The 13,470-nt window shown below is 43.2% G+C and overlaps 1 protein-coding gene across 3 annotated transcripts in view; it reads left to right on the forward strand.

Annotated features, from left to right (window-relative positions):
* CCNP (cyclin P) overlaps positions 1 to 12,027 on the forward strand; it is a 42,308-nt gene extending 30,281 nt beyond the window's left edge. For all 3 annotated transcript variants that reach the window (XM_088450101.1, XM_088450100.1, XM_088450102.1), the window contains 3 exons: positions 7,837 to 7,995; positions 11,107 to 11,279; positions 11,361 to 12,027. In XM_088450101.1, coding sequence (XP_088306227.1) covers positions 7,837 to 7,995; positions 11,107 to 11,279; positions 11,361 to 11,547 — 519 coding nt within the window. In that variant the 3' untranslated portion in view covers positions 11,548 to 12,027. The remainder of the gene's footprint in view (positions 1 to 7,836; positions 7,996 to 11,106; positions 11,280 to 11,360) is intronic.
* The last annotated feature ends 1,443 nt before the right edge of the window (positions 12,028 to 13,470 follow it).

Genomic DNA, 13,470 nt, shown 5'->3' on the forward strand with positions numbered 1-13,470 from the left:
CAGTTCACATCCTTATGTCACACAGCGCCCCCAGTTCACATAATGCTACACTGAAGTGCATCCAGTTCCCATTATGCCACACACTGGCCCTCATTCAGAGGCGGTCGCAAGAAGCGATCGCTCTCTGAATGAGGGCAGCCGCTTGATTTTTTAAATGCGGCCTCCTGGCACAGCTTTAGCGGGCGATCAGGTTGATGGTCGCGAGAATGATACTCCCCACTACCTAATAATTCATTTTGCTATGGTATGGGAAAATTTGGCTCCAGAATGCAGTGTCATTGGACATTTGACTAACTAAAGTGGTAACAAAAAAACTCATCCCTTATTTAAACTACCACAAAGATTACAAATATTGTAACTGTTACTTATTATGATCACTGATGTAGACTTTTACAGTTACGAAATTTTGGTTTTAAATCAATTTTGTTCATTTTGCTGCCTGAAACAAATTTCCCAAGTCGGCCTTGTCCGCAGGGCTAACAGGCTGGACACTTCTGTATAGAAGAATGTTGAGATTGTTGTGTTCAATATTTTCTATACATGTTGTAAGTGACGAGAATTCAAAAAGAATTCTAGCTATAGGCAATCCGTCTTGACGTGTGATGTCACCATTATTGACTAACTCACGTTTTCACAGTGTTACAGTAAGACCGTGGGGCGGGGCTCTAGGCAACATACTGGATTAGACTCCATTCAATTGTACAATAATGTTTTTTTTAAAAATGGGGTAATCTGTTCCCCCTCAGTGCACGCTGGCCCTTGGTATGAGCCTACATTGCCTAATGGATGATCCAGCTGTGGTTTCAATTGTATTTTCTAATCGTAAATAACTTAAAGTAGGCTTCAATATCGGCTAACTACAGTAGCACATCATAGATTGCTATTAACTACAGTGGAAAGATGACTAAAAAAAAAAAAAAAAAAAAAAAAAGCAGTCTCTATATCTATGTCCAAATAGGGCGGCACTCCCATACAGATAATCTATTTGCGCCGGGTGCCCTCCGTGCACGTATTTGATCATCAATCACAGTTAGGAAACCTCGCCACCCAGACACACACATGCAGCACAACCAGGCAATCCGCTACCATGGCAAAACGTGTGAACAAATATTCACGTAACATAATGCCCAATTACAATGACACCAAAAATTGTATATAAATATGATACATTAAAAACATAAGGGAGTAATGACATTAGAAATAGCACTAGGAAATGATGGCCCATAGTACAGGATGATGATCTTAATTTTTTTATTTTTTTTTTTCAACAAATTTTTATTGACCGTTTGGCAAAAATTACAAAATACAAAAATATTACAATGTCGGGTTGAATAAACATGGTAAATAGATTAGAAGGTATATATTTTAGAACCATGAAACATTGACAAAAAGATATCCATATTACGCCCTATCAAATACAAAGCAAAACGCATAACCATTTAAATGTATTAGAATGGTACACCTGTGGACAAAACTTCCAATTTGTACCATGTTAAACCGAAACATTTTCGCAATGCATATGGGAGCCAAACATCAAAAAACCTTTCTGTCATTTTCTCTTTGTGCAAAGAAGTTTCGGTCCAGTCCATAAAAAATAATAAGGAAAATTTGGTATGTAATAAGTGTATGGGGATAGGTTCTGACGAGATCCAGTGTGACAGAATAGTCATTTTTACAGCAGCTGCCAATTTAATCAGTATAACGTGATTCCCCTTTATTAATCTACCTTCCATAGAGGTTGGATATATCCCACAAAAAACCCATTCACTAGTAATCGTAAACTCCATTTTCAATATAATATTAATATAAGTTTGGAGAAATTTCCAAAATTACTGGACTTGAGAACAAGACCATAAACAGTGCATAATATCTGCATCGGGGGTACCACTTTTTTTTTTTTTTTTTTAGAAAGCTCATATAAAAAAATAACATAGATAAACACAAATACAATGAATAGTGTACATGAGCCATTTTTTCAAATAAAATGAATAGCAATAAGCATGTGGGGGGAAAGGAGTAAGTAGAAGGTGTGGGAGGGTATTGGGGAGGATGGGAACAGGACTATCAAGAGAAACAAAACATTATAGAAAAATCCAAATGCTGTAGTGTTATAAGGTAGAAAGAAAGAAAAACGTGCCAATTGGAGAACAGGAGAAAGGAATATTCAGTCAGTTAGGGAGGTTTGCATAGGGAAGTCGGATTAGGGGGATCAGACTCAACCATCGCGCATGAATCACATATGGGTAGTGAGCGCAGGGGGCAGAGGTAATGAGGTGTTGTCGTATGAGAGCCATGGAGCCCAAACTTGAGAGGACATATGGCCTCTATCATGAAGATAGTAGGTAATATTTTCCATTTCCGCTATATGTCGGATTTGTGATTTTAGGGCAGAGAGAGTCGGTGGAAGAGGGTTTTTCCAATTACGGGCCATCAAACTTCTAGCTGCGACTAAAATGTGGGACAACAACTTAACAGAGCGTTTACTCAGATCAGGAGGGGGGTAACTTAAAAGGAAGGTCCATGGGTCTTTTGGGATCGGGTCTCCAAAGACCGTGTTCAGAAGAGCATGAACCGAGGTCCAAAAAGGCTCAAGGGTCGGGCAGGTCCACCAGATATGAGTTAAGGTACCTCGGAGGCCACAATTTCTCCAGCAGAGGGCTGAAGCAGAAGGGAACATATGGGAAAGTCGAACTGGGGTATAATACCAACGGTAATACAATTTATAAGATGTTTCTTTAAGGCGGGTAGAGATAGAGGTTTTAGCAATTGCCAGTCTCATGCTGTCCCAAGCCTCTCCATCAGGTGGAGGGCCAAGATCTATCTCCCACGAGGATTCATGGGGATTATTAGTAGGCAGAACAGCATCATTGAGGATGCCGTATATTTGAGAGATCATCCCTTTGGACATAGGGCAATATTTACAGAGTCTTTCAAAAGGAGTGAGGTCGCGGAGAAGTGGGGTCTGTGGTAGGGAGCCTAAAAAATGTCGTATTTGGAAGTACTCAAAGGGATTTAGAGATTGGTTTGGATATTGCAGCTGTAGATCTGATAGGGAGAGCCAGAGCCCCTGTGAACAAAAACCAGCAGGAAATTTGAGGGATGCTGTTTTCCACGATTTCATACGGGCCGCATGTAAACCTGGGGGGAAGTTGGGGTTACCCCATATGGGAGTAAGAGGAGATATAGGAGTAGTAATATTAAATTTAAATGAGTATAAGACTTTGAAAGGAATTTGAGTGTTGGAGGAAGATTAGAGGGAGGAGGACGGTGTTTCTTCTGTAGGCCCCATAGGGAAGATAGGTCTGGGGAATTGATATATCTAGATTCAATATCAAGCCAGGAGGACGTTCCATGGGGGGAGTAGGAGGACACTATTTGGGAAAAGTGTGAGGCTAAATAGTAAAGCTTAAAATCCGGGAGACCTCTACCCCCTTTGGAAATAGGTTTTTAAGGATGGACGAAGACAGCCTCATATAGGCTTCTAGCATGTTTGCCATGGTAAGATCAGGGAATACCCCGTTCCATTTCAACAAGCCTACCAAACCAGTTTCCAAATCAAGCTCAGGACGGGATTGTGTATATATGGTGGAAGTAGTAAGGGGGTCTTTAGGCTTATAATATAGTATCCTATCAAGAGAGCATAGCTGATCTAACTTAAAATTTTGACTCCTTAAGGAAGTTTGCGCATAGCTGACAGCTTGTAAAGACGGAAATAATGGGATAGAAAGGGAGGGAAATTTGTCTTGTAATTGCGATCTAGTAATTGGAGTTAAATCTTCTATATTCAAGAATTGATAAATATAACATAGTCCCGCAGCATGCCATGTTTTAAAAATAGATGAATTCTGGCCAGGTGGAAAACATGGATTCCCCCATAATGGCAGAAAGATTTAGTTTTGGGTACTTTTAGACTAAATCTAATCAGTGCCCACGCCATACATGTGGAATATAGCAAAATATTGTCTTTTAAGTGAAGCAGGGAGAGATGTTCGAGGAGTGTGTAATAGGGAAACCAGACTCCAGTCAGGAGTAAAGGATTGTTCAATATGTCTTTGCATGTAAACATCAGAGTCCCCGATCCAATCCAGCGCCACTCTGTAATTTGCGGCCAGGGTACAATTACGAAGACAAGGTAAATTAACACCTCCTAACTCCTTCTTTTGCTGCAATTTAAATAGGGATATTCTCGGCCGTTTACCTGCCCATATAAATTTTGTCAGTGCTTTATTCAAAATTGCCAGAAATCTTTTAGGTGGAATTATTGGAAGCATCTGCGCAATATAAAGGAATCTGGGAAAACATATCATCTTATATAGGTGACATCTACCCAGATATGATAGGGGAAGATGAGACCATTTATTAAAATCTGAAATGGTCTTTGACAGGAGAGGGAAACCGTTAATATCAATGATCTTAATTTAAGGGAAACTACCATTATGCCTTGCTACAGTCACGGGAAAACACATCCGTGACTGGGTGGTGAGGACAGAGATATCTCTAATTTTAATAAAAAAGAATCTGAAAATTTTCTTTGACAGCGTAATGGATGCTATAAGTGTCTTATCTGTTTAACTTGTACAGTAGATATGTGACATATGTCCCCCGGGGACTCTGTTTGTCATCCACTCAGTGGTAAAAGATATATGATTCGTCATCAGTTGGGTTGTACAAGTAAGAATGTTGATTATCTCATTATGTACCCCTGCGGGCTGAGCTATGTTAGGAAGAGGGACCATACTTCACGGGGCCGGATGACCCAGCATCGCTCGGCCATCAGGACTGTGATTTCAATGGGTATTAGTGACCAGCCTGTCGCAAGGCATTTCGCGAAAGCTGGCCTCAATTTATCAGCCTTGAGATATATCATAATCGACCATGTCCCGGCTACTTTGAGAGGTGGTAACCGTTCCATTAAATTATTACAATGTGAAACCCGCTGGATCTATCGCTTGGAGACGTTTTCCCCTAAGGGGTTAAACGAAAATTTGGGTCTTCATTGCTTCTTATAACATATTGGGCCTGATTCAGAGCCGCTCGTTCGCTCCGAGCGATGTTTGCCCAACTGCGCATGCGTACGGACCGTTATACGCATGCGCGAACCAGTCAGTGCGGTCGAAATTCATGTGCTCGCAAAATAGCGAATGCCTGATAATTTCAGTGACAGAAAGAGGCGTATGTGGGTGGTAACAGGGGAAGGTGCTTGAAAACGGGGAGTGGAGATCCGATCGCAGGCGTGCTTAAATGTCAAAACGGGCGTTTTATGGGTGTGCATAATTAAAACAGCAGCGTCATTGAGCACGTCACTGGGTTGTTTTATAGCCAGAACTGCTCGCAAAATTTTGGTAGCAAAAACTAACCACAAGAATAGCGAGCAGCTCATACCCTGGTCGATGTACTCGATTAATCTAATAAATAGCGGACATGACGTAGGATGCGAGCGGCCAGGGGGCGTAGTTTCCCAAAAAACGACCGCAAGTTTTGTTCGCTCGTTCAGACCTAGAGGCGTGAACAGGCCGCAAAGAGCGAACGGTTCATTTGAATAGCCACCCCTTTTTTTTGAACGAACGACCGCAAATAGCGACCGGCTCTGAATCAGGCCCATTGTTAGGAATCTCTTCTACCTTTTTTCCTGTCCGGTTTGCATTAGGTGGACCTCCATAGACTTGATTGATTGCTATTTTACCTATGGACGTATGTCTGGGGTGATTTAATATTGTGATTCAGACACGAACTATATCCACGTATGTATTTTTTTGCATAATTTGAGCTCTATTTATCTATACCGTTTGGAATATAATACCACTCACTCACGGTCGTCGGTCCGGGGTGCTAGTATGTCGTTTATTCATGAATAATGTTTATATAGGTTTTCTGATGAACAGTTTTTGTCCCATTTGATTGCTGGGTATTGATCCCGGTGGTGTTAAGGATTTTTTTTTTAGCTTTATTATGATTGTTGTGTGTGTTTAAGTCACCATGATTAGACTTTATGTTTTGAATGTACCATAGTTATATACCATTGTTGGTATCATTGTAATTTGGCATTATGTTATGTGAATATTTGTTCACACTTGTTGCCATGGTAGCGGATCATGTCCCTGGTTGTGCTGCATCCGTGTGACTCGGCGCCAAGGTTTGTGGTGCTGGGTCGCGGCTGTGACATCCATCTCCGGATCTAGCGTCCATGGCGTGCACATGTTGGTGGGGATATAAGGTGAGTTTTTACTGTTAGTATATTGCTGTACCCTGATGATGATACAATAAAGAGTGCTGAAATGTTGGTATTTACTATCCTGCGTCTGTGACATTGTTTATGGCTGAGTGCCGCCATCACTGGAGTATGGAGTAGACTCATATATATATATATATATAATCACCGACCGGGTTCAGCACACTCCTTCCCTTGAAGATCAACTGCCGCGGTGCCAGCTGCAAAAAATAATATACTCCTCCAGGCGCTGCACTCAACGGACTTAGAAATAAAGTTTCCTTCACAAGCTCATAACTGCAACGTTTCGGGCGCAGTTATGAGCTTGTGAAGGAAACTTTATTTCTAAGTCCGTTGAGTGCAGCGCCTGGAGGAATATATATATATATATATATATATAATTTTCATAACTGTGATCGATGATCTAATCATACATGCCTACCCTCCCGGTTTTCGCGGGAGGCTCACGATTTTTCGGGTAATGCCCCCGCACCCCTGAAAGGGTAGGCATTTTTCCCGCATTCTGCCCACTTCCTAGTGAAGGGGGCGGGGCTAAGTGACGCGATTCTCCATTAATCGTGTCATTTAGCCCCGTCCCTATGTAAATTTAAGCCAATTGTGGTCATTTGTAGTGAAGGGGCGGGGCTTAATGATGAGACCTGTCAAACCCCGCCCCCATCACAGCCGACTTGCTTCTCCTGGGGAGGGCAAGCTTAAGGTAGGCAAGTATGAATAAAATACATGCATGTGCACTGTAGCTGTAATAGTAGTCTATCTTGCAGCTTTGTTTGCATATTTGGATATGATGTAATTTGTTAGTAGATATGAGCGGTCATTCTACTCTGTTCTTTTCGCAAACTGTGACCGATCCAATACAGAAGCGCTTAGCTCTATTTGTTAGCCCCATAATTGGAAGAAGGCTGCAGTTATTTTCATATATATTGATCATCTTTGTACTCTTTTTCATCATAAAAATACCTAGTCTAGTAATACTGACACTGTTTAATTGCTGGAGAATCTCCTCACCAAATAGCAGCCACTGTCCATGCCAGGTCCTGGCACACAAGTGCTGATAACTGGCTCTGTGGACGCTGCTGCTAGGCTTCTACTCCAGGAACTGGGTGCTTGTGCTGTCTGTTATGTGTAAGCAGCATATAGTGGGGGGCATTTATCTTTATAGATTGCTATAGACGACATATGCAAGCATGGCCCTCACAGGAGAGTCCTACATATAATGCTGTAGATTGTACTTACTTGGTGTGGAAAGGGGCAGGGGCTTACTGGCAGGACAAGGCCACTGTGACCCTTCCAATCAGACTACAGGCCCTCCTAAGGCACTTGTCCTATGTCAGGCCGGATCTGTCATAATACCAGACAGTACAAGGGCACTGCTCAGTGGATCTTATGCAAACTGTTGTTAGTGCACTTTTCCAATAAACTTTTTTCCAGCATATTTTCTGTGGGACTTTTAAGAAATAAAAAAATGTCCTCCAGTTTATATGGTGCCACCAGGTTCCCAGGGCATAGGGCCTGTATGCTGCAAGTCCTACAGTACATGTGGCTCACATTCAGCAATTGAGTAGAAGTCACCTGATTTTTCTGATGCCCGGATTATGTGTCTCCCCCAGCCAGCAGAGCTTTGCTTTATGATGGAAGACACCTTTAGCAAAAAGGAGCTTATGAAAATGGAGAAGAAGGTCCTCAGCCGTTTGAGTTTTGAGCTGCAATATACCCAACCCCTGCACTTTCTGCGCCTGCTCTCTGTCACTGGGAAGTGTCCTGAAAAGGTGTGTATATATGAATGAAAGGAGGTGCGAGTGTGTATGTAATGTATCTGCATGTGTATGTATATACACTGAAGTGCCAAAAGTCATTAGATAGATGCCTAGTATCGCGTAGGACCCCCTCTAGCCCGGTGAAGTGCAGCAACTCAAAGTAACAATTCCACAAGTAGACGCAAGACCTCTGGAGAGATGTTGATCTATGCCGTCTGGATAGCTTCCCACAGCTCCCTGATATTTGTAGTTACAGGATCTTTGGTGTGAATGGACCTCTCCACAATGTACCATTAAGGTTTGATTGGGTTCCTGTTGGGTGAACGTGGTGGCCACAGCATTCGTCGGAACTCTCCCGGATGCTCTTCGAACCAATTCAGGACCGATGACACTGTGCATTATCCTGCTGGAATATTCCATTGTTGTTGGGGTGCATGAAGTCCATGAAGGACTGCAAATGGTCATCGAGCAATGCAACATATCGGTTACCGGTCAATTACATGTTCAGGTGAACCGTTGAACCCAACCCATGCCACATGAATACACCCCACACCATTATGGAACCACCATCTGCCTGCACAGTGCCTTGTTGACAACTGGGGTCCATAGCCTCATGGGATCTATGGAAATTAACAATGTCAGAAGCCCAAGTGAGATGCTGTGTGGGTGTCATTGTGTTAACAAGGGCACTCTGGTGGGTCTTCTGCTCCCATATCTTATGGAAGTTAAAGAACGCTGCACTGACCTTCTGGTTATGCGTCTGGTACCCCCTGCATTGAATGTGGATGTGATTTGAGCCAGTGTCATTAAACAACAGTGATTGGCCAGTGCGCTGTTTACAGTGGATGTTAATGCTTTCCTGGAGGTATTCCCGGTACACAAGTGACACCATAGATCAAGGAATGGTGAATGTCCACATAACTTCGGAAATGGAATGGCCCATTCATCAGGAATCCACTATCATGCCCCGTTCGAACTCCGATAGTTCACGTCGCCATGCCATGAGCAGCATAGCTGGTGTTCAAACTGACTAACGAGGTGTCAGATTACAGCTGATGCAGGACTGGGCATTTCCGGGACATCATAGTATGGTGACGCCACCAACTATAACATTACCTTTTTATACTGCTATCCCATGACTTTTGGCACTTCAGTCTATATAATATGTGTGTGATAGTGGTATGTTAGGAATATAACCCTACATTGATATCTCATCTAGCATGATTAGTACTTGTACAGTAGCTTTAAGGGTAAGATGTTTGACCAAAATGTGAAACATTGGGCTAAATGTAATAGACTGCGATCTGGCGCCATTGCGGGAGTACATATGAGTCAGTGGCGTAACTAAGGGGGGGTTGAGCAGGTTGCGTGCCCTTGGCGCCGTTACCGTGGCTGGTGGCGCTGCCGGCCACGGTACCGGCCCGCCCTAGTTAGGCAGTGTAGCACTGACCGCAGTGTGTGCGGTTAGTGCTACACATTTACACAGAGCTGGCGCTAGGCTTCCATGTGCCCAGCGCCGATCCTGTGCTGCACAGCCGAGCCCCTTCCCTCCCCCTGAGTGCTTAACCAATAGCGCCAGGAGCAGGGTGGGAGGCGGGCTCAGGCTGTGCAGTTTAACACACATCGCCGCCAGCGCAGCAGAGATGTGTGTGTTAACCAGCAGCCAATGATAGTCAGACTCTCATTGACTGCTGCAGCGCCCACTGCAAGAGCCGGGCTGGAGCTCACTCATGAGCTCCGCCTTCCGGCTCTTGCAGTGGGTAATGGGAGAGATGTCATGTCATGAGATCTCTCCCATAATCCAGAGCGCGCCAGCCCGGGAGCACTGACGTGCAGCGGGCGGGAGCAGTGGCCATAGCTGGAGCGTGGATTAAGGTAAGTTTTTTTTTTTTGTTGTTTTTTTTTTAACTTGTGTGTCAGCACTACGAGGGGGGGGGGCATGGCAGTTAGGAGCTGATTGGCCGGTACCTTATCACCGTTCACTTGATTTCCTAACACAGCTTAGTAAATAGACCCCTAAACCAGCTTGGTTTAGCCTTTAACATGCTTGCTGCTTTAAAAATACGGGCATACTCGCATGTATTCCCGCAGCGGCTCGCACGCTGTTACATTTAGCAAATTATCTCCGTATTTCCAATAACCACCCTCCTTATACCTTTGACTGTAGGAGGAAGCACCTGTTGACAATTTTTTTTTGTATCCATGACATTCACCATATTACTCGATCTATCTCTCTCTCCACCTTGTTCAGTATTCAAGCCCCCATTTGTCAATGATGGTAAACGCCAGTGCAGTTTTTAGTTTAGTATCACTGTGTTACAAAAGATAAAATGTTCTGGTGTATACCAATACTTATCCCACCAGCAAGATTCCGCAAAGTCGTCGTCCTCTGCGCGGTCCTCTGCTGCCAGCGACGGGGCTCCTGTGTTATGCGCATGTGTGACGGTCCATATGTGCATAACACGGGAACCCGGCAGTGCCTGGAAGGCTTCGCCGAAGACAGAAAGGCACCGCCAAGTCTCCATTGCCGACAATGGGGAAGCGCATCACTCTCGCCACCTAAGAGATGGTGAGAGCGATGCTTGACAAACAGCGGTAATCTTAAGGTGCGCATCCACTACCCGACTATGGAAAGACAGTACTATTACGACATGGTAATCGTACGGTCGTTCCTGATCCCCTGCAGTGCCTACACTGAGCGGTATGTCGTCCAGTGCAGGCACCCTCCCTCATCCCCAAACATGGCCGATCTGTCGTTATCGGCCGATTGACCGCCACGTTTGGGTGATGATTTCATGCACGATTAATGAGCGATTGAACGATAATGAAATTGTTCAACCGCTCATTTTAATCGGCAAGTGGATACGCGGCTTTAGATTATAGCTGTTTGTTAAATCTAGAAACCTGGTATAACCCCTTTATCACCCCTGGTATAACCCCTTTATAGCGAGCGCTATAGGGGTTATGCTCCGTTGATAAATGGGGGCCTCAGTTCTCAGTAACTGATCTTGCCTTGTATACGTAATGTGATTATTACCTTGTACATGTTATCTCCCTGTGTGTACTGCTAATCATACCCTGCAGTAATGTACATTGGGTAAATGAGGTCATGTTTTTCTCCAGGTTCGGTATCTTGCCATGTACTTCATGGAACTTACTCTGCTTGAGGCTGATGGGGCAATGATCGAGCCGGCGCTCTTGGCTTCTGCTGCGCTGACCTTGGCACAGAAAGTTTCTCTGGAGTCGGGATCCCTGAGCCCTGATCAGATGTGGCTTGGAGCACTTTATACATACAGGTATGGGTCATCTTACTGCCTGCTAGGTCACTGATTCCAAACTTTTCTCTTTATTTATTATATTTTCACCTCTCATTTCAGTGATGTGGAACTGAGCAGCCCTCAGTATCTTATGGCCAAAGCCGCCCTCCGTGCCAGCACAGATTCCAAATCCACTTGGCAAAAGTATTCACGCCCTCAGCAGCTTGGTGTTAGCACAGGCTCTGCCATGGCCAACTCCAAGCACCTTGCCCGCTGCATGGGCTTGTTATGCCCTTATTCCAGCTAGTTCTGTTTCCTAAGAGCTCCAAGAATTCCAGGCAGTTTGTATCTGGTCTGATTAACAAGGTTGTCATCTGTATTACCCCCATCATGAATGTCACGTCTTCTACACTGAGATCGGTGCTGTGATCAATGTCATGTTAGATAAATAAAGCTACAGTACATTAATCCAACAAAAAGTTATATTTTTTTAAGATGCATTAACTTTTTCCAAAATAGAGAATTTGGTTTGACCTATATATAAGATAAATATCCTTTTTGTTATTTTTTTATTTATTTTTAAAGTTTAATTTCGAGAGTTTCCGATCTATTTCAGGTTTGTGAAAGCAATCGTTTTTTTTACATGTGTGTATTGATGGTTATGTATTGTATCATTGCTTTTGTATGTGTGCTTTTTAATACTTCATATGTCTCATTATTCATTTAATATATGTATAAAAAAAACAATAATAAGAAATTTGCTTTTCCAAAAATTGTCAAAAAAGGAAGCGGATCATGCTTAATAAAGTGAATATTTTTATGTATCTTCCTTTGTTTCCTCATTCAACCATATTATCAGCATTCGGGGAGCTTATAGGCAGGGCTGAAACCTATAGGTACAAAACCCTTTCATGGGTCATACGGACAGTTTATCAACTATATAGATCCAATACATGATAACATAATCTGTTTTGAACCCTGAATCCCATGTGTTGATGAGCACCACTGCCTCAACTTTTTTCTTTCTCATTTGAACCGACTCGCCATCAAGGATAAAGGTCCATTTCCATGTTGATTAACCCGAGACACTTTTTTTTTTTTTATGCAACAGTCTTGTTTTTGGTAGACAAATATGTGTGTATAAGTGACGTGAGGTGAGGCTGAGCCTTTCCTGTCATACTTAGGTATACTCCACAGTTTTTACTGTAGAGGTTATAGGAAGAATTTAAATAAAATATTATAAATCCCTAACCAAAACACACCAAACTTTCAGCACTATACTGTATACTGTTGCACCATTGTATAATGTCCACATGAACCCTTGAGTTCATATATGTATGTGTAAATCTCGCTCTGATACTAGCAGTTCCTCCCCAGCCATTTACCTCACTGCAAGTCACTGGTATGTGTATGCGTGTGTATGTATTAGGGGTGTGCACCAGCCACTTTTCGTGTTTTGGATCTGGATCTTTCTTTGTGTTTTGGATCTGGATTGGTTTTGCCAAAACCACCCTTCCGTGTTTTGGGTTCTAGGTTTTGTGTTTTGGATATGTATTTTTTTGAAAAACAGCTAAAATCACAGAATTTGTAGGTTTTTCTGCTCCTATGCTATTATTAACCTCAATAACCGTTAATTTCCACTCATTTCCAGTCTATTCTGAACACCTCACAATAGTGTTTTTATGTCCAAAAGGTTGCACCGAGGTAGCTGGATGACTATGCTAAGCGACACGAGTGGGCGGCACAACACGTGACCCATCTAGGAGTGACACTGCAGTGGCAGACAGGATGGCAGTTTGAAAAACTAGGCCCCAAACAGTACATAATGCAAAGAAAAAAAAAAAGGTGCAAGATGGAATTGTCCTTGGGCCCTCCCACCCACCCTTATGTTGTATAAACAGGACATGCACACTTTAACAAACCAATCATTTCAGCGCCAGGGTCTGCCACACTGAAATGGCTGAAATGATTGGTTCGTTTGGGCCCCCACAAAACAAGCTGGCAATTAATCTGTCCCTGCACAAACTGGCTCTATGGAGGCAAGATGTCGTCCTCCTCTTCCTCATCCACCGATTCCTCACCCTCTTCAGTGTTGTGTACATCCTCATCCTTACAGAGTATTAATTCGTCCCCGTTGGAATCCACCACCACAGGTCCCTCTGTACATTCTGGATGCTGGTCCCCCTGGAAGAGTTGGTAATTCATTTTTATGACCATCATCTTCTCCACA

The sequence above is a fragment of the Taudactylus pleione genome, unplaced genomic scaffold, assembly GCF_031769625.1.
Source record: "Taudactylus pleione unplaced genomic scaffold, aTauple2 ptg000507l, whole genome shotgun sequence".
NCBI classification, from domain to species: domain Eukaryota; kingdom Metazoa; phylum Chordata; class Amphibia; order Anura; family Myobatrachidae; genus Taudactylus; species Taudactylus pleione.